General features: G+C 28.9%; 1 protein-coding gene across 4 annotated transcripts in view; it reads right to left on the bottom strand.

Moving 5' to 3' along the window:
* Positions 1-21,851, bottom strand: part of LOC129960797 (SCY1-like protein 2) — a 334,172-nt gene that overhangs the window by 64,519 nt on the left and 247,802 nt on the right. For all 4 annotated transcript variants that reach the window (XM_056074446.1, XM_056074447.1, XM_056074448.1 and 1 more), the window contains one exon: positions 12,539-12,655. In XM_056074446.1, the coding sequence (XP_055930421.1) occupies positions 12,539-12,655 (117 nt within the window). The remainder of the gene's footprint in view (positions 1-12,538; positions 12,656-21,851) is intronic.

Raw genomic sequence — 21,851 nt, 5'->3', positions numbered from 1 at the left:
AGCTGAAGAATAAAAATATGATTTCTGTGTGCTGAAGAAACAATATAATTCCTAAACGATGTTTTCATAAACTAATTATATATCGTATAATTGGATTTCACCGGTCAAACTATGCAGAACGTGAATCCTCGTTCTAAATACATTAAAACTATCCACTAACCTCTGCGACTCATATTTTTTTTAGAAAAATCCAAATGAAAAAGTGCGATGTCACATCTGGTGTTAAAAAAATAAGCTTTATTGTAGCTTGCGAAATTAAAAAAACAGTTGAAAAAACAGCAAAAAAAAAAAAAAAAAAAAAAAGATTTAAGCAAACGATTTTTAAAAAATAGCAATTCTATCCCATTAATCTATGAAAGGAGAGCAGTTTAAAGACATGTAGACGCATGTATATTATTTATGCAAAGAATCAGAGGTCGTTTGCTTAAAATTCTGAAATATCCTAGCTACTGTACTGGACGTAGGCGTCTTATTGTGTGGCCATCACTATCAATAGATCTTATTTCTTTGCCCCCCCCCCTTTTTTTTTAATAGAGGAGGGGAATATTAAGAAATTGGTATACCGAACTTTAGATACTTTAGAAAGTGGCTTAATGTCTCGTTTACATGTTTCCACCACGTTTACCGATACTATTAAATTGTATATTGTGCAGTTAGTCACTGTACGACACGCATGCACATGCCTGGAAATACGTGGCGGTCATTCTCAGCAACTATTTATTCAAATTCTATGACTTATGTAAGAACCTTTAAGCCTGTTTACATCAATTTTCTTTTTGAGATTGATGTGATGTCTTATCTTTTCCTTTGGCATTTTCTCTAAAACAATGTGTCATAGAGGTATAATTCATAGTACAATTTAATTGTATTCAGAGCGAGACTCTCATTTTGCATATTTTGTTCGGCGGTATCTGGACATCCTGTATGCTTTCTAAAATAGCTTAACTAAAGGATATGAATTTAAATGACTGCCAACTGCATGAACGAAAAGAATATTATTTTTGAAATTTCTTCTTTGAAAGGTTTTATAACAATGCTGAAATAGGAGAGATCTTCTTTTTTCATCTGGCATCAAATAATTTTAAATTGTGGCATAGTTACAGAATTTTCGAAAGCTTTTCAAAGTTTTAATAACGTGCCAGAAAAAGTAATCGGAGCAATCGAAACAAACACGACGCATTTTCTAGATTCATTATACGCAATATTTCCTATATGATAAATATTAATATTTCTTAACTTGTGTCTTATCTCGTAATTGTGTAGCTTTCTCTCTTATCTGATCAGACGGCATTTTCTGTTTTGAGAAGGAATTTTCGTATTGATTCAATTAAGAATACATAGAAGAACTCTTAAGATGTTTATGGATTTCACTTCGTTTGCGTACTGAATTTTGACGTCTGTCAATGATTTAATTTTAGATTATTACTTGAAAAATGTGATTATTTAACGAAAGATTTATTCTCTAATACCATAATTAAGGAGTAAATTATCAAACTGCGAGGAACAGCTTGGTTGGATCTTTCAAGCGTTTCTTTCTTTCTGAGCCTAATCTCCCTAAGAGCAGAATACAAAATCTTATTTCTCTTATAAGTATAATCTTATCATGCTTATAAGGATGAGAAATACGTGAGAATATTCAGGATTTGAGAAACGTTATTTTTGAACAATCTTTTTAAATTTAGACTGCATAGGAAGGCCGATAATGCAAGTTTTATATCTGATGTATTTAATATTTTGAACTGCTATGCATTTTTTAAAGAATAGTTAAGGAAGCATTAATAACAACAACAACATAAAAGAGACACGTTCGCTTTCGTATCCAAACGTAGTACATACGAGAGTTCCACTATAAGGATATGAGCACTAGCCAGTGAGAACTGTGCCACTGTCTACTGCAAACTGTGTCAAGCCAGTGAACATGTACCTACATTCTTGAAACTAAATTTCTTTTTAGGAAATAACTAAGCTATATTAGTATAAGTTTTAATTATTTGTTTTATATTATGTCAATGTCTTGATGCAATAAAATATATGTAATTTAAAAGATAATTGGTGTCTAATGTCATACGTGTTTTGAGAACGATAAAGTCTCTTTTATTTAAAAATAAAAACTATGAGAAATAAAGAATATCACCAAAAGGGGCCTCTTTCAAGATAATAACAATGCTTATGCCGCAAATGAAATAATATCATAATACGAATTATTCAGAAATTAAACTAAAGAAAACCTAGATCGCTATCATTATTGAATTTGCTTATATTAATTAAAAAGAACTTGTTATTTAATGATAAGAACAGATACCATGGTTTGGACAAATACTTTACTGGATGTTTATCCTTTAAAGTATTTTACTGAACAAAATACTTTAAAGGATTAACGAAGCCTAGATATGTGTTTTCTGGTACGACCTATTAAGAAAACTAATTACATTCTTCAGATCAGTATGAAAAAGTTTATATAAGCATGCCATTGTTGGTGGATTAATTTTTGTCTTGTAATTAAAATGAATGGAGAATTTTTATGCATAGCTAATAAATCGATTCTATGAAAGTTAAATTAAAATGATGCTTGGTTTTATAATAGTATTTTGATTTTAATTACAAGAATAAGTATTTTCATTTTTTTTTTCATTATTCTATTCGTGACTTGCTTCTAACATCAAAGCGCTTTCGGCACTACATTTAAAAAAATGAAATAATTTTTTAATTAATGAAATTATATAAGCAAGGTTTTATAAAATTATCAATTTTAGTAATTTTAACGACTTTATAAGAATTTGAAGGTGAATGCTCAAAATTTAAACAAGATACATAAGTTAAAATATTAATTAATAGGAAGTTTTATACGCTTCATTTTTTAAAAAGCTTAAATTTAATTCTTATATATCTAATAATACGCCATGTATTTATTTTCTAAAAGGGATTTTCAAACTTTTAAAAATATGTATTAAATAAATAGGAACTAAAAACACATGTAACATTTTTGTTGTATATACCAAAGAGGTGCCCTTTTATATTTATTTTGAATATTCATTTAAATTTTTGTATAAAAATTATACCACAGAAATAATGTAATCTTCCATTTATGATGAACTATAGTTTGAAATACCTTTTTCCGAAAAAGGAATTTTCATTCAAAAGATAAAATGGAATTCACAAGATAGGTAATCGAAAAATGAAACAATTATCTAAACGCAATTGTGAGACTCTCCTTTTCTGCTTTATTTGATATCTCTGCGGATTTTGAAATTACCTTCGTTTAAGTCGGTCGGTAAAATGAAAAGTGAAATTTCGCCAAAATGGCAGATAATTGTTGAAAGTTGCTTTAAATGACCTTCCTAACCATTCTAGAAAGAATTCGTTTACTAGGATTGTTAATTAACATCTCTTCTTGGCATTAGGTTTCGGCTGTCGTTTTGCTTTTGCACCGTCCACTGCCTTTGGCATCTAAATGGTTCGTTTCATTGTGAAAGCTCTTGTTGAAGCTAATACTGTATCTCTTATTAGCTCTGAAGGGTCCCAATCTAATCTACTTGGACAGAAGATGACTGTGGAAAAGAAAATAATCACAAGTGATTGAGACAAGAATTGACTCGGAGGCAATTGCCATTTATCTAAATAAACGACTTGTTTTATCTTAAGATGCCGAACAGAGGAATAAATGGCATTATCATGCCTGCAATGCAAAGGACAATTTGTACTGCAGGAATGTTTCTTTGAAATATTTGCACTTACTACGCATTTATTGAAAATCATAATAGAATTATCTTTAACAGTTTTATCACTAGTTTGAGCAATCTTAGTTCTTAATAATCAGAATTTCGTTTCTGTATATATTTGAAAATTGCTCACATAGAAATTGTTAATCAATAGCTGCTTTCATTCAAGATTAATTATCCAGTGAGGTTGATATAAGCAACTCAATATAAATTAATGCAAATGCTGAAATTAAGAATAATATTGTTTTTAACGCTTCACGCGTTTACATTAATTTTTTTGGTTTCAGATTTTTAACAAAGATTTTCAATTTTCAATGAACTAAAATTGTGGCTTTAAAAAGTTTTGCATTTTATTATTTTCTATTTTACTGTCTTTAATATCTATGAAAATCCATTATTATAAATCAAATATTTTTCAAACTCACATACAGATAGCGCTATTCATATTGAATAAAAACTGAATAGAATTAAACTACTAATTTATAAATTAACCGTAAAATTATTAAAAATAACGTATTGTTTCCCGAAACAAACAACTATTCAGAATTTCAGAATAATAGTGAATTAGAAAATAAGCAAAATATAAAACAGGGTAAGTCAAATAAAAGGTTATAAAATGGAAATTTTCGAACATTTAAAACGTGAATAAATAATAAAATCGATATTGAATATTTTTCAGCAGTACGAACCTTTGCTCTTTAAATGAAAATTTGTTTAAAAAATATCGTAATAAAAATAATTAGTAAATAAAAACCTTATTATTTTTCTAGTCACGCACAAGTATATTTTATTTATTGAAATATAAGTATGAAAAATATAGCTTCTACATACTGAAACTCAAAAACACTTTTTGAATATATATTCTACATTTAAATAATTTCAACTTAATTCCCAAAAGAATATGAAACTCAAACGCCGTGAAAATTATATTTATTTGATAAACTATTACAGAAACTTTTTTTATACGAAATCTTAAAGATTTTGCACCTTCTTAAGATTTAGAATTCTGCAAGAATATATATATATAAAATATGATATAGACGACTATTTACTAGTTTATTTATTTTGAACTGCCGTTTAATCAGGTTTTGAAGTTGCAAGTAAATGTGCTTCTTCTCAGTACAAAGAAGGAAAATACAGAACAACAATAATAGTAACTTATACAAAAATAAATTTCCAGAAAGCAGGAGTGAAAGCAGGAAAGTAAATTTTCTTTCCTTTTGGAAGATTAAGAAGAATGTAACTTAGAGAAACTGCAAGTAAAATTAATTCTGCCAAGCATATTTTGTAAACAAGTACATGTGGTTCTTAGTATATTCAGGCTGGGTATTATCGTTTTCCTGCAATTTTATTAACAACACTGAACAGAAATGAAGTTATTAAAGAAGTGAAATGTACAATTCTGTAACACGGAGATTTTCAAGTATTTTTGGGTGTTAATTTGGGGACACTAGATGATTTCCTGTGAAATAAAGCACGGAATTTCATGGTATATCTTCATTATATTAACAAGTACCACTTAATATAAATTTCGTATTATTGTGATATTAACATAATCTTCTTTTTATAGATTTGTTATCACAATTCAAGAGTGGTAGTTATAAAATGTTGATTCATATCGTCTATTTTTTTTCTGTTGCTTTATGAATTTTCCTCTTATATATTCCATTTTAAGTTTCACTATCATTGTTCATGTTTTTATTCAAAGGACTTTCTACAATTAGCTTCCATATAGTGTAAATTTGTTATTTATTGTTTAGAAAAACAAATGCATAGGATTTATCTAGTAATTTATTAGGTATCTCTTAATGGGATATCGCGTTATAAGGTCTCTAATTTGTAGTTTGTCATATTTCTAGTGAAGTATTTTTTTTAACTCTCAGTATTACTGTTTATATATTAACAGTAGGTATAACAGAAATTACTATTACTGTTTATATATTAACAGTAGGTATAACAGAAATTACAAATTAGAGACCCTATAACGCGATATCCCATTACGAGATACCTATCCGCCCCATTGAAGGAGAGTCTACTGTGTTCTATTTTCTTATGATTGAGCAGCATTATATGATAGTGATTTATTGCATTACAAGTACAGTTGACAGAATAAGGATGTAAGTAAAATGTTGCAATCGTAAGCGTAAGACTTTATTGATATTTATTGTGCTGTAAAAGTAAAGTATCAATGCTCTATTCATGTGATTAAATGAGGATAACTTTTGGTACGTTTATACAAGAAAGCAATATTTGCTACACTGGAAAAGGTCTCTATCGACTTGTTGAGGAAATGTGATTATAAAGACGATATTTTGAATATAAAATGGCGTTTCGTGTATATTTTGTCTCCTATTCGTTCAAACGAGAAATTGTCATAACTTTTTTGTTATTTGCTTCAGCTATTATCATGAGATTTTTCCCGGGAGTCCGCTTCTTTTTTTTTACAGTTCCTTTTAATTCCAAAAGTTATGCAAAAAAATTAGGTTCAATAAGCGGCAATTCTAACCTCTCTTGGTCTAATTTATTTAGACATCTATAAATAAGGAAAGACAAAGGGAAATGCAACATCTATTGATATAAACCATTTTGGTTCACTTAGGAAATATCTGAGATAGAAGTTTCCTTAGCTCCAATATTGTGAAGTAGGTTACCTTTCTCGAAGACTTTCAGGGGCAACTGGCATAAATTGAATTTTTCTAAAAGGAAAACATTGTGTTTCTTCTGTAAGAAGATAGAGGATCACAGTGAAAAATTCATTATTAATGTGGAAGTTTGTTAGTGAACTTTTGAGTACTACTATTTAGAGAATATTATACTACCCCCACAACTCCCCCACCAGTTATTATTCCTCAACTAGACCGTTTATTATCTTACAAGGCCACTGATTATCAATAATATAAATAAACTGAAAATACCGTTTTAAAAAAACCTGTTTTCTTTTTATTATAATATAAATAATAAAACAATATTATTACAAATAATCCTGTATCCCTATTACTTTTACTCTGAGGTTTATACTACATTGTGCAGAGTTTCAAAGTTTATATATAATCCAAACATTTTAAAATTACTTTGAACTAGAGAAAGAGATGTATCAGAGAAGTATCCTCACCTCAAAACAACACAGATTCAAGGAAATAAATATTATGGATATACTGTTATGTCGAAATATTTGTAATATGCAACCACATTGAGGAACTCAGCTTCCACCTTTATGATTTGCTATATCCAAGATAATAGCAGAAGTGCAGGCTTCGAATCATAGTTAATAGATTCTCCAATAAGCCCAACTGGACATTTTCATAATATTCATAAACAGGTCGAACCTTTCAAATAGAAGGAAATTTTACGTTTATTCAGAATGTTGATACTTTGCTGCATAGCTCAGAATACATTCGATTCAAGTCCCTGTATTTGTAGATTTAGAGAAATTGAAGTTAGAATGCAACAATATAATGGAAATCGGATTCAGTTTATTTTTGTTTAACTGATTTGAAATTTTTGTCCAGAATGCAATAAAATAATTTTTGTTGGATAGGTATGAATACATGAAGGTGTCTTACACCAAAAGAAGCTGTTGGTGAAATTTCCTTACAAAAAGTTGGATTAATATGTATTTATTGATATAAGAATAAGCCTTATGGCACTGTCCTCTCAATAGACATGGACAACTCATTGTTTTTATCTTTGATAAAGAACTGGATTGAAATGTACTCTGCATATAAAAGAGGCTGACTTTTAAATGTGTTTTAGTGTATAGTTAAGTTAACATCCAGAAATCATATCTGACAACCTTTTTCTCTGCGCATGAAGATCAGTTTCAGGAAAAAAGTTGTCAAAGTCGCGAACAACAATAAATAAAATTCTGTGTTTAAGTAATAACTTCATACATTTTTTTTTGTTAATCCAGTAAAACAAAAAGAAAGACGGAGGATTTATAGGGTTTGAAATGAAACGCTTCTTTAGAAGTGAAGACTGGGAAACTGGCTTATCATACCGAAAGACGAGTATGGACGCATTTTGTCTGCAGACATTCTAGGAATTGCCAAGACAAAAAAATTACAGGATTTGTTTGAGAGAAACGCTGCTTCTATTTCCTAAATCTTCTGATAGAATATCTTTAAAATACTATTTATTGATTCCTATTTCGACTTTTTGCCGGATAACTATGAGAAAAAGAACGATGAGTAGGATGAGTGTTTCCGTTGGGATGCAGCTGAGATAGAACAACAATATTAGGAAAAATGGAATTTTGCGATGACAAAAAACTACTATTAGACCATATTCAAAGATGCAATTTTTACAGGATACATCAGCGAGTGGCAATATTTTAGGATTTTCCAAAGAAAAAAAATATAGGGATTTCTTTGAGGAAATGCTGCCTTTGTATTCTAAATTTTTCGGCAGAATATTTTTATAAAGTCCATTTATTGATTCCGATTTCGATTTTTCTTTCAGGAAAACTATGAGAACGTGAATCTTGAGTAGGGTAAATGTTTCCATCGGGATACAGCTGAAATGCAGCAACGATAAGGAGAAAAATGGCATACCTAGATGTAAGAATACTACCAGATTTTTTCAAACAATACACTTGTGCTAAGCAAGTTAAAAAAATCATTGGCTTTTGTTCATATAAGTATTAAAATTTATATTAAATAATTCAAGTTCTTAATTTTTATAATGAAATTCAGAGAAGGGAGGAGTGATCAGTTTTTGTTTCTGGTTGTTGTTTCTGTTTTGTCTGTAGCTTGAATCATTTATCCAATTTTTTTCTCCAGCATTTGGTGGTGTTCTTTTTGTGTGCTGAGAACTTTGTTTGTTAAAATTTTTTGTACTATTCTCTGTTTGCTTTCAATTCACTTACCTATTTGTGATTTTACTCTGCTTCTGCTGCTAAATTGGTTATTCATTTACTCTGTTTTAGTTAGTTGTATGTTTTATGTCTACACTTTTAAACTCTTGTTTCTTTAATTGAATATTTATGCAGTTTTATCCTTCGAGTGATGGTGGCTGTACTCACGCTGTTCTCTACTTTGTCACTGACATTTTTTTAAAATTTTAATTGAGTGATTGTATTTTAAACATTAATCTTTTGACTTTTGATGTAGATATACAGTGTATTTACTACATATTCCACCCTTTGGATGTTATAGTTATGTTTCTTCTTTTGTTTATGCATGTTTTTTTATTAAGTTTTTATCTCTTAATACCAGAATAGGCTTGTTTTTATAATTAATTAAGTTATTTTATTTTTGTCAAATGAATTATTTTGCATAATCTTAATTACCGTCCATGTTCTGCAAAGATTATAAGCCTTTCGTTGAATAAATGATAGTTCGTTCTTTGGTCGCCTTTAAGGTCATACATCCTTTCCGGTAGCCGGTCTTTCAGACGTAGACCAAGATCAAACATTTTAATTTTTTAATACTCAGAATCATTGTTATATTAAACTGAGTATTTATTTATTTGTTAAATAATTAATTGTAATTAGAAACATATCTATTCGCGGGATAAAAAAAACTTTTTTCTTAGAATGAAAAGAACCTAAACATATCACGATTTTACAGATATTTTCTGGTTCAGATTCATATATTTATTTAATTTTATATTCGCAATATTAAATTCTCAAATATTAGATGTCAAATTTAATTTAACTATTATTTTTTGTTCTTAGTGGTTATATGTTTTACACTTACCGTTTTGAAAGCAAATTGAAAAATATATTTAATTTTCTGTCTTAATGAATTAATTTACATAATGAAGTGTTCATCAGACAAAATATGCTAAGTAGAATTAATACAGCTTTTCCTTGCAACTGGAAATGCATTTTAACTTTATACTTTAACATGCATAAATTCAATGGCAACAAATATTTAAATTCTACTGAAAAAGTATTGCAAAATATTTTTTTTGAGAAAAAAATTCCATATATCAGTAAAAAAATTGTGAAACAATTGTTAATAGAATCTTCATTGAGAACTATACTTTTAATAATAATTCTTCCTTTATACTTATTTATTATTATTGAAAATTAAGTTTTTAACATTAAATTCTCCCTTAATTACAGAAAATACACTATAAATGTCTGAGGAATAAAGGTTTTACACAACTTATGGATTTAACAGCTCCCTGATTTAATATTAGGGAGAAATTTCATTTCTATAATTGACAGCATGTGTTGCTTACGCTAAAATTTCTATAGCAAGCTTGAAAGCAAAACTAAGTAGTTCAAAGTAATTCATTTGAATCTGAGATTATAAATTATAGTTCATAAATCAAATAATTTATTCATCAAATGTAAGAAATATTTATCGTTATATACTCGTACATGGTAGAAATACTTCCACATGGCAGAATTTTATTCTTGACACTCAGTACCTTTTTGAGAAGTTGGTTTGCAAGAAGAATTACTTCTACAGCATATTATTAATTTAGTATAAGGAAAAATTCTTACACTTGTGCCTCAGAAACACTAATTTGAGCAAATAGAAACTAGTAAATATCGATTTTGATTCGTACACCACTGTGTCTTTAATAATGGAAGTGGAAGTCAATTTTCCTCTTTATTAATCAAAGCGGAAGTATTGTTGCAAATATTATGATTGTTGCTAATTAAGAAATGTTTGGATTATTTTTTGTTCTTAGTAGTTATATGTGTTATAATTTGTGTTGACTCATATTTTGATATAATTATCTTAAATGAACAGAAAAATATAATGAAAAATTAAGTTACAAACTCATTGTCTAACACACTACAAGAACAACTAAATATCCCCATGTTTGCATCAAGGACTTATTTTCATTCGATATTTTCATGAAAATGCATCGATTCCTAAGTTATTACCTCTGTTTCCCTCGTAAATCGAAATCATTTGCTTATGAAAGCTTGCCTCTTATGTGTGTAAAAGCAACTCTGATAACCTTTTGAATTTAACTTTCCAGCAAGAGAGGGTAATTAGTGCTTTGATTAATTGTAAGTAATAATTTAGTGCATTTCAAACTGAATCATATTAAAACTGATTGATTGGATAATTAATTTAATGCTCTTTAATCATTTAATTAGATCAGATTTCTTAGCTGTAAACTCAAGCGTTATTATATTCAGTATTATGAAATTTGAAAACTTCTGCAGTTAGCTGATTTTTTACATTTTCCTAAATATTTTTTTTTTATAAATAAAAATACATTTTTTTCCATTGAAAGTAGAATTCATCATTTGAATAAAATTTGCTGCATTTCTAAATTTGATGAATGCAGATTGATTGGAATGTATGTTGCATGCAATCATTCTCTCAAATTTTATCCATCGTAATCAAGGATGGGAACATGAATTTTCTGTGTGCTTGCTAAAGCTAGTCATTACGGAGCGCTGTACTGTATCGACCTAACCCGGGGGTGGGTCGATAACGCCCGGGGGTAAGAATGGAAACATTTATCAAAGGCTTGATTCAGTTGATCTCGTTCAGCAGACGTCCCGGGACGCACCTGCAGCTTTCACGATTGTTAGCAAACTCGATTGATTGACACGTGACCAAAAGTCTCGATCATTGGACGAAGCCATTTAATTAAACAAACGATTATTCAAATCGTCCAAATATGTCAAGTTATTTAATACACAACCATATAGGAAGACATCTGGAATGAGTCGCCGTCTAGTTTTAATTAAGCATTCAGCAATGAATCAGACAGGTGTTATTTTTTTTGACAAAATTATATAATGCAGCTGAGGAACGTTTTAAAGATTGTAAAAAAATATAAACCTAGATAATGGCGACTTCTAAATATGAAGTGATTTAAAGTAATAAATAAGGCTTATATGAATAAAAAGATTAGCTCCAGAAGAGCAGTTGCATGCTTTATATTAATATTTAGGAAGATTTTTAATAACTGGAATTAAATTATTGAATTAAACATTAAGATTACATTTTATTAGAGCATTATCATCTTAGTATAATTTTTTTTCTTTATGGAATCCAAGGAAATTTAATTCATTAATTTCCATTTAGTAAATGATGCTCTTGAAATTAGAGAGAATTATTAAATGAAAATCTTTCTCCAGTTAGAAATATTTCCGTAGAAGTATGTCATATTGCTACAAAATTAATACAAAATGCTTGTTATAGATTGTATATAAAGTTTTTGATAGTTTTTTACTGCATGTTATTCAAAACTCATATTAAATTTGAGTATTAATACCCAAAAAATATCATCTTCAAAACCTCAGTTTTTCTATATGAATATATGAGCACAAATTTAACGAAGCTTAACAGTATAAAAATAAAATACTATTGTTACATTTTTTAAAACTTTCCATTAATCATAAATGAAATTTAATTTCACCCTTGTAAAAACCGTATATCATTTTTTCTAGAATATATATATTCAGTTATTTATCATCAACGTTATCATTCTTTAGAAATAATTAAATTTGTATAATGTTATTTATCTTAGTATTTTTCATTATTTATTTAGAGATGGGAAAATATATTCAAGCCTTTCACGAAAAAGAAAGAAGCAATTATAAAAAAGCTTTAATATGGATTTCAACTTGAATAGAATTTACTTAATAAATTTGTATACCTTTAAATTGAATATTTATCGATCTCTTCCAATGTGATATCAATGACATGAAAATAACGCACTTTAGATAACCTTGCTTAAGATCTTTCTTATTTTTGTGAAAACTGTCATTCATGAAAGTCAAATTTTTAATAGAATGAATAATTATTTGTTGTCTGCACATTTGTATTCAAATTTTATTTTTCAAATATTTAAATTTTTTTAAGAAATAAATGCTTGAGAAGTGAAACTTTACTTACCATCGAAAAGTTCTGAGCGTTGGGTCTTCTGCGAGCATCAATCTCCAGCAGATTTTGCAGTGGTTCTTGGAGATGATGAGGGACACGATCCAATAAGTCATTGAGATTGCTGTCCAACTGCATAAAAAAAAGGAAAATTTTACCACCCATTCTTGCTTAAGAATATTGAAACAATACCATTGTCTGTCTTAGACAATTTGAACTACTAGAATAGAAACAATTCTTTGATCCGCTGCATGCAAAAGATGGGATAGTTCTTAACCCGCCAAATCTCAAAGTATTAAATATTTCATAAGTATAGTGAAATGAATAAATGTATTCAAAACACCAAATTTTTTTAACTATACGAAAGGAATAACCGAGTTTCGTTTCACCTAACATTATTTGTTTATCACTGGATTGTCTACCCAAACAATGTTTTTCGAACATATTCAGGATTGCTTTAACTCTTCCATTCATACTCATAATCTTGTAAATGAGTTCTCATCTCATCCGGATATGTTTTCTTATCGAGATAACCCAGTCGAAAAATACTTGTTCAGAGCGTGTCCACTCAAGAAGAAGATAGAGTCTCTCCACACAAGTTTTGCTTTGTTTCATGCGTATTTCTGAGGAAGATTTATGACATAGCAGTAACTTCCTTATGCAGCATATATAGAGAAAAGAAATAACACGCTGTTAAGATAAAATAATTCCGGACAGTTACGCTTTGATTTCTTTTTCGAAGAACTGTGGTGTTAAATGTTGATGGATGCTAGCATAGTTTTTTATGATTTGGAGTTCTATTTAATACTTTATTCTTCTTTGCATGTCATGCAGATATTTCTAAGGAAGGGTTATGACTTAAAGGAAAATTTCTTAAATAGTATATAAAGAAATCCAATAATTTCAAATGGTTGTGTTTTGGACAGATAAAATTCCATAGCGATGAAAGTTTATTATTTTTAAGATAAATTGGATGATAATTCATGAATTTGTTTGGGAAAATCGTTGACCTAACATAAAATGTATGATTAATGTGATAATAAAGGCTGATTTTTGAGATTTCAAATTTTATAATTTATACAGCAATTCAACAAAGCTGGTTCATTAATATATTTGAATTCGGAATAGAATTTCGGAAACTAACAACTGTGTTAGCTATAAGGATATACTTTAGTAATATTGATGATTGAAGTAATTCTTTCCTTGATTAGCTAAATAAAAATATGAATTTCTGTATTTAATTACTTTATAATTCTTTTTTTTTTGATAAAAAGACTAAATAAGAATATGAATTTTTGTATTTAATTACTTTATAATTCTGTTTTTGATTAAAAGACTAAACAAAAATATGAATTTCTGCATTTAATTACTTTAAAAGTAACTAAAAATTGATGATTTACAATTATTAAGGCCATTAGCTTTGATTTTCCACGCTCCGAATTGACATAATGGAATTCTGTGCTTCTCATATTGTCATGAATGACAATGAATTTAGAACTAAAATAAAGCTTTTCAATATTAATTAAAACAAATATATTTATTCTAATGTCACAATCTCTGATAAAAAAATTAATAATCTTTTGCATAAAAAAAAACTATTGAACTTTATAAAATTTACGAGTTACTAAAGTACAATGATGTATGATAAAAAAAAAGCACTTATATTTCGTTTATAAATACTCCAATTACTTTCTGGATTATTTTGAAGTTCCTTTAATCATTATTACTCACCTTTTAAAAATAAATAAATGGGCAAAAGTTCTGCTGTCAAATTGCTGCTCGAACAATCAATGCTATTTATAGTAACAAATTATTTTCTGAGAATTAATTTTGCTTCACATTTTTGTTCCTTTTCAGCCATTCACAGTTTTATTGAAGATAAACATTATTTCATCAACTGGCAAACGTTATTAAAAAAGTTTGACGTATCCATTCAAATGTTAACAGATTTTCAGTTTTAATTTATCTGCCCTTATGAAATTTTTAATCTCGCAAAGATAATTTGACATTTTATAATTCTTGCGAAAAGACTCACTATAAAAATTGAAGAAAACACGCAGAGAAAGATACAATAAGAAAAAAAAATAATAAAATACTTTGAATGCAGCAATTTTTCTTCTTCATTTAAAAATTAATTCGTTTTAAACTCACATTTTTTTCTCCTTGGCCGCAGTTTTATCTCCAAGGAAACAAGAACAAAAAACTTTCACGAGAAGAAAAGAAATCTAGATATTTTTTTTAAAAAAAAGAAATTCTAGATAGAATTATTTATCGAAAAAAAATCACGTTTTTTTGCATGGTAGCAATAATTAAAAAAAAGACTCGTTGCAAAAACAGCAACTGTTTATTTTAAAATAACACGGAATTTAAACTTTGATCCTATCTGGTGGTAAAAGATTTTTACGAAAGAACATATTAGATACACATTTTTTGAATTCTCCACGAATAAAAATGCTATGTCAACACAACATTAAAATATTCATGTGTATAATAAATTCTTTCGAATTAAATTTAAATGTTAGATTTCGCCATTTTAAAAGATACAAACCAATTAATAGAAAAGCAATTTTGTATTCAATAAAAATTCTGCAGAATTATTTAATATTTTATCAGTACAGTTTATTTAATGCGTTTGTTTTCCGTTTTGCGGTGTTAAATAATTTTAAAAATAAACAGAACATTTTTAATATTTTAAAATAGAACTAAATCTAGTTTTCTTGTATTCTCTTGGAAGACCCTCTTCTTAATATTATTCTTAATCTTATTATGCAGTTATCTAATTTTTTTCCGTAATAGTTTGTAAATGTTTAAACCAATTGCTAGAAGCAAATTTTAAGATTTTTGCATGCAAGATGCAGAGTTATAATAGATAGAATTATTGAAGGTTGATTTTTTAAAGTTTTGGACCATGGGTAAGTAGGTTTAGGAGCCGGCATTCATTTATCTACAGACATTGTAACTTGGCTATATTTAATTTTATGAACTAAAATTCTTTAAATACAAAATGAATATTTAGTGGAATGTGTACTCCAATTATCAATCTATGGTGACTTTTTGACTAGGTAGACTAGACAGTTGCCTAAGGCTCTTGGGATGAGGTGGTGTCAAGCAGGTCGAACAAAAATGTTATTTTTTTAGTTGCCAAATATAAAAAAAGAAATAATATGAATTATGAAATATTAAGACTGCGACATGTGTTAACACTTAATTATTAAATTCATTATTAAATGAATTAAAGTATAATAAATTAATTATTTATAGCATATTGGAATATTATTGATGCATTAATTGGTAATGTATTCTATTTGAGTGGTTTTGTAAAATAATACTTTTTAATGCTAAATTTATTTGAAGTTCGTTATTTTCTTATTATAAATGATTTTATTTAACGGCAAGGAATTCATTGATTAATAGTTGTGGTTGATTTTTCAGGCATTTTATAATTTTCAAATATCATATATGTTAAAAAATAAAATCTTTCTTTTAGATACTTTAGATATGAAATAGATACTTTCTTGAAGTTATTAAAAAAAAAAAAAAATAATAAAAAAAAAAACTAAAGTGAACCACTAGCATGGTCATTAAGTTATAAATTTGGTATGTGAAACTAAATTAACCAGATATTAAAAGAGGCTTTACTGTGTGCACTGCATAGGGAAGTAAAAGCTTGAATCTTCCATTGTCATCGATTCTCTAAACCCGAAGCAGATATTTTGTAATCACATCTTTGTAACCCATAGATTTGCGAAATGCAGTTTTCAACTTACCTGAATTTCTACTTCTTTAGTTATAAGTTAAACTTTTTAATTATGTACTAGTAAGTTTATTTTTAAGTAAAAAGCACTAAGTTTATAAAAAATAATTGCATATTTCAGTCTATTTTTTTGTATATTTCTCTAGGTGGACAACTTCTTCCCAGAATAAAAAGCTTAAAATGCGTATAAAAAGTACTTTGCAATTTGTGGGAAGATAATTAGTAGCTTTTCATTAAAAATATAAAGAAATAAAAATAATTACGAAGGCAAGAAAATTCACATTCTTTTTATTAAATAAACTATTTCAAGAGAAATGTATGGGATTATTTTATAGCATAAAGTTATTTTTTTCTACTGTCTAGCTTTGCAAAAAACTGCAGTTTTATTTCCCCTTGCCCGGGATTTACTTAAAGAAGTTAGGTGGAAAAATACTTTAGCTACGGGCAGATTCTTTTAAAAAAATAATATGATTATAACACAGGGAAACCTAATACGATGAATAAAATACTCACATTATTTAATAGTGGAGTTTGATAAGCAACTGATATATAAATTCAAACTTAAAAGGGTTTACCTTATTTGTAAAAGATTTTGTTATGAATTTATAGGATTTTACAATATCAGAGAAAGTTTGTATGCCTTTTTGTGTATACCTACGTTTCTTCCTAAATTTCTGAATATTTCAATAGTTAAAAAATTATAATGTGAAAAATAACAATATTATGTATAGCGTAAAACAAATAATCTTAAAGTGTTCTGTTTGGAATTTAATAAAGACTATGATCCAAATTCATTTTTAGTTTATTTATTCTTTGTGAGAAGAGTTCTATCTTTGGTTCAAGAAATTGGATTAAAGAATAAAATTCTGATTCAAATTCTTTTTGAGAGGAGGATGCCAGCTAAGGTGTCGTCTTCATCGTCTGTTCATTTCACAAAAGGAGGAGGCTCATCCTAAAACATCCCTTTAAAGAGCATTCAAAATGGAGCATTGAACTCTTAGCTGTTTATCCTGTGATTTACACGAGTTGGAAAGTCTCTATTTCATGGGTTATTGCAGCGATTCTCAACCTGTGGGGCGAGCCCCCTTAGGGGGGCGCGAGCACACTAGAAGGGGGGCGCGAGAATATTCAAGAGAAAATATTATTCAAAAGAGAAAATATGACTGAAAGGAAAGCACACATACACATAGAAAACAAAATACATTTCGACATATTTAATAACTTATTGAAGTAAAACAACTAACTTAATCAAAACATACCAAATTAAAAACTAATAATTATTAGTGACTTCCTTGTTCCTGTCTTGTAGAGCAAATAGAAATAGCCAGTCTCAGTTCTCGAATATGTCGACCAAGTACCTCAATTTCATCACAAATAAACTATCGCGAAAATTCTCGGCCTCCTGTCTGTTTTCTTCTTCTAGGAAATGGCGATTTCTTCTCTTAATTCATAAACACGTTGCAAAAATTTCCCATGTGATGACCATCTTGTCTCGCAATAAAATAAATAGTAAAGCTGAATGTACTGAACCCATGTCTTTACAAAGTGCGGAAAAGATTCTCGATTTCAGGGATCTCATTTTTATGTAATTTGCTACGGTTACAGCCGTAGTTAACACAATATTCAAACCATGACTCATTTCTTTCGAAGCCAAAGTTTCTCTGTGGATCATGCAATGTGTGCACTGAGGCTATTTTTGTTTTAAAAGTGCTTGTATACCTTGGAATCTTTCGGACATCGAACGAGCACCATCGGTGCATATTCCGACGCAATTTCTCCATTCTATGTTTGCCTCTTTCATAAAATCATTTAAAATAGCAAATAACGCGAGTGCTGATGTTTTGACTTCTATTGGTTTGCAGAAAAGTAGTTCTACTACTGACATATTACCACAAATTCGAACGTGGCAATTAAATGAACATCTTTATTACTATCTGTTGCTTCGTCAAGCTGTATTGAAAACAATTTGTCACGCAAATTGTTATGATTGTTATTGCTTGTTATATGATTTTAATTTTAATTCGAAGAATTCTCTGGGTTTGTTGACGTACTCACTATGAAGCGTTTCCGAATGTCGTTTAAGTTTATTAGGTTTCAAGCTGTCTGCGGCCAACAATTTTGAGCAAATGATACAGATGGGCCTTTTTTCTTCATTTACTTCAGTATAATCCAAAAATTAAATATTCTTGAGAATATTTCCTTGATTTTATTTTCGGAACCACGCTCGTCTGTGTACTTGTTGATACTTGACTATCGTCTAATGCTTGCTTACTTCCGCTTAAAAATTAATTCATGAGTCTGCATAAATCTGCTGCCGTGAATATTTTATATGGTGAATTGCAATTAACACGAAAACATATATAACATACAAATTCACAATTGATTCAATTGCGATAAAAGGATCGACTCGAATGAAACTGGCTGGAATTGAAACTTGCGTATCGAATATTTTCCTTCTTCTTATGAGAAAACATTTACTCCTCGCATGCTCGAGACGGCCTTGGCCGTGTGGATTTCCTTGCACAAACATTCCTATTTTTTTCACTTTTGTTTTGTCATGCTTCTGTTTTATTTCTTTTATTATTCTAAAAAATGTATTGCCCGTTTCTAAATTTAGCTCACTCCGTCTAGGTTAACTTTCATTGACGAATTTTTCTACTTTCATATTCTTTTAACGTTATCTCCCTATTTGACTTTCATTTCAAATATAATATTTAAATTTTCTCCGCTTTCATTCGCTTCATCTGTTCACGGTCCGCTTGTCCAAAATGCAAGATGTGGTTTCTCGCCAACTTTGGCTCGCTTTTACTCTTGTTTTGGCAGTAAATTAAAAATAATTTAAAAACAGAATCCAAAATACTCAATATACATTATTGTTGGATACATTTTATTGATTGGGGCGATGAAAGTTATGATTGAAAACTGGGCCACGAATACTGAAAGGTTGAGAAACGCTGGGTTATTGTGCTTAACTGTTGAATTGATTGCTGCTATTGTGCTTAACTGTTGAATATTGAATTGATTGCATTCTTTAATAATATTGTAGCATATAAACAAAAACTCTATTTGTTTCTAAATTATCTGAATATATTTGCAACTGTTGCATCTAAAAAGCAATTATAAAAAATCCACATTTGGGGGGGGGCAAATACGTTTAAACTAAACTAATCTGATTCAAATAAGAGTAAAATAAAAAAAAAAAATGTTCACCCTCAGTTTACAAATCTTCAATCGGAGCAGCAGATTTAATTTGTTTTCTGGGAGTTAACGAATTTCAATACTATTTACACAACTACATTCTAAAATTGAAGTTTGACAGAAAAATGTGCTTCCATATTGACCATATTCAAGGGAAAAAAAATTCCGATTTTTGTCAGAAACTTTTCTTTTTTTCCAAACACAAAACGCGGACGTCCACCGTCTTTTGTGTCCAAAAAAGATACTCCCCAGAAGAAATATCATTAAGTAGGATTTGAAGGAAGTTGGTAGCCGGATGTGGATTCCCTATGCGAATTGAAGCATTGATTTTTGCAGGTTAGCTGCTAAATCGCCCACCATCAATAAGAGCGTCGTTCTTAAAATCTTTCGCACCGAGATTATCGGAAACAGAATTCGTGCTCAAGTATTTTCCTTCTCTGACGAGTAGTTTGGGAGAAGTCCGACGATCATTTACTTGATTTGTTGGACGTTGAAAGGATTCGGAGCTTTTCTTTTGCTGCTCTTTTCAATCGGAAACTTTATTTTTGGAATGGATGTGAAAAGTTTCGGTAATACAAACCTGTCGGATCTTCATTTTTATGCGTCCAATAAGGATGGCTTTTGGAGATCTTAGGAATTATGAGTCAATTTAGAATTAAAGTAATAAACTTGGAAGAGATTCAGGAAAATGCTTTCTCAGCTGATCGATAATTATAACGTCAGTGAAGTTTTACCCTGCTTAGAGTGATAGTCGATTTTTTTTGTATTAGCATTAACCCTTCCAATTACTTGCAATATTTTACTTTTTTCTCCGTGAAATCATGGGCTGTTTTTAATTGTAATCATATGTTCAAAACTTGCACAAACAAGCAGACAGACAAGAAAGCCAATTAATAAAAACATGTTAAAGTAATGTAAGAATGAGAGAGTTGTGTTCATAGATCAATAAAAGAATTTAGCTTTTAGCAGTTAAAAGACAAGTTCAAATAAAATTTTCTGAATTTCTATATGTATATTATTTGCTTTAAAGAACATACTCTCAATTAAAACTATACATTTACTTGTGTCTGCATGATTTGTTCAATAACTTAGAGATAGACTTTTTTGTCTTACTATCTCATATAGGAGTGCACAAAGATAGAGTACTACAATCGACAAATTGTTCTAACCCAAGATTTTGACGGATCTCCACGATTCAGACTGAATTCAAAAAACACATTTTTGAAATTATATTTGCCTATCAGTGAACATGATTATTTAAAGATATTTTAAATTAGAGAGATAAAGTTTGGCATAAGCTATATCAACATTAATTTTGCAGATTTGCTGTCATATACTTTGCTAATTAAAGAAATTTATAGAATTCTACCTAATTTTGAAAGAAATCTATTCATGGGAAGTCTGTCTGTCTGTCAAAATGGAAGTGAAAGCATCAACTATAAAACGCAAAGATTTTGATATATAACATTGGTTCACAATTTTAGCATCTAATTTATAGTCGCATATTAAATTTTGAATCAAAATCATCAAAGGGTTCATCGCCTGTTTATCGCATGGATGTAAACGCGATAATTCCAAAATGCAATGACTCTCGTGAATAAGATTTGGTATGTGATTTTTTTACTAAAATTGTAATTATGTCAGAAATTGTGGTTTTAATCGATCTACAAAAAGACGTCTAAAATACATATTCAGTTTTATTGACAATAAATATGCAACACAAAGCATATATGTGCACGAATCTTAAAATAAAAATCTGAGCACACGTGGCATTCACTTACTTGTTCAAAGTTTACAATCTTTATGCGGGGTGGTAAAAGTTGAAGGTTTAACACTTTTATTAGGGGGTATGCAATAAATTTTCAAGGAAACAATTCCCACTGGTGATAAAAAGTTACACCGTGATTCCAACGATTGAAATATAGAAATATGCTGGTATATTTTCCATTCATAACATGATATTGGAAATTAGTCTCCAAAACAAAGTAATGCTTTTTCATGGCTTTGAAGTTATAAAAGGCAAAGCACACATTTCTCTTAAAAGTGGACAGAGGAATTAGAAATAAGAAAAAATGGATGAAATCACGAAATTTTATTTTATCGTTTCATCATCAAAACATATGTTTATATTTAACTAAAACTATGTTATAAAATATATTGCTCAATAAAATGAATATTTAAAAATACTAGAGAAAGAAAGAGTATTTTTTTATTGACTTTTTTCAAAATGATATTGTAATTAGATTTAATTATTTTGATACGTTCCAGGTGTCTTAGTTTTTGAAGAAATTAAATAAAGTTGTTATACAGATTTCAGTTAAACATTAAAAAGAAATAAGTTAGGAATAAGTATATTTAAAGGAATAAGTATATTTC

This window comes from Argiope bruennichi, chromosome X2 (genome assembly GCF_947563725.1).
Source record: "Argiope bruennichi chromosome X2, qqArgBrue1.1, whole genome shotgun sequence".
NCBI lineage: Eukaryota > Metazoa > Arthropoda > Arachnida > Araneae > Araneidae > Argiope > Argiope bruennichi.
Note: the sequence above shows the minus strand (reverse complement) of the source record. Positions and strands in the feature narration are given on the sequence as shown.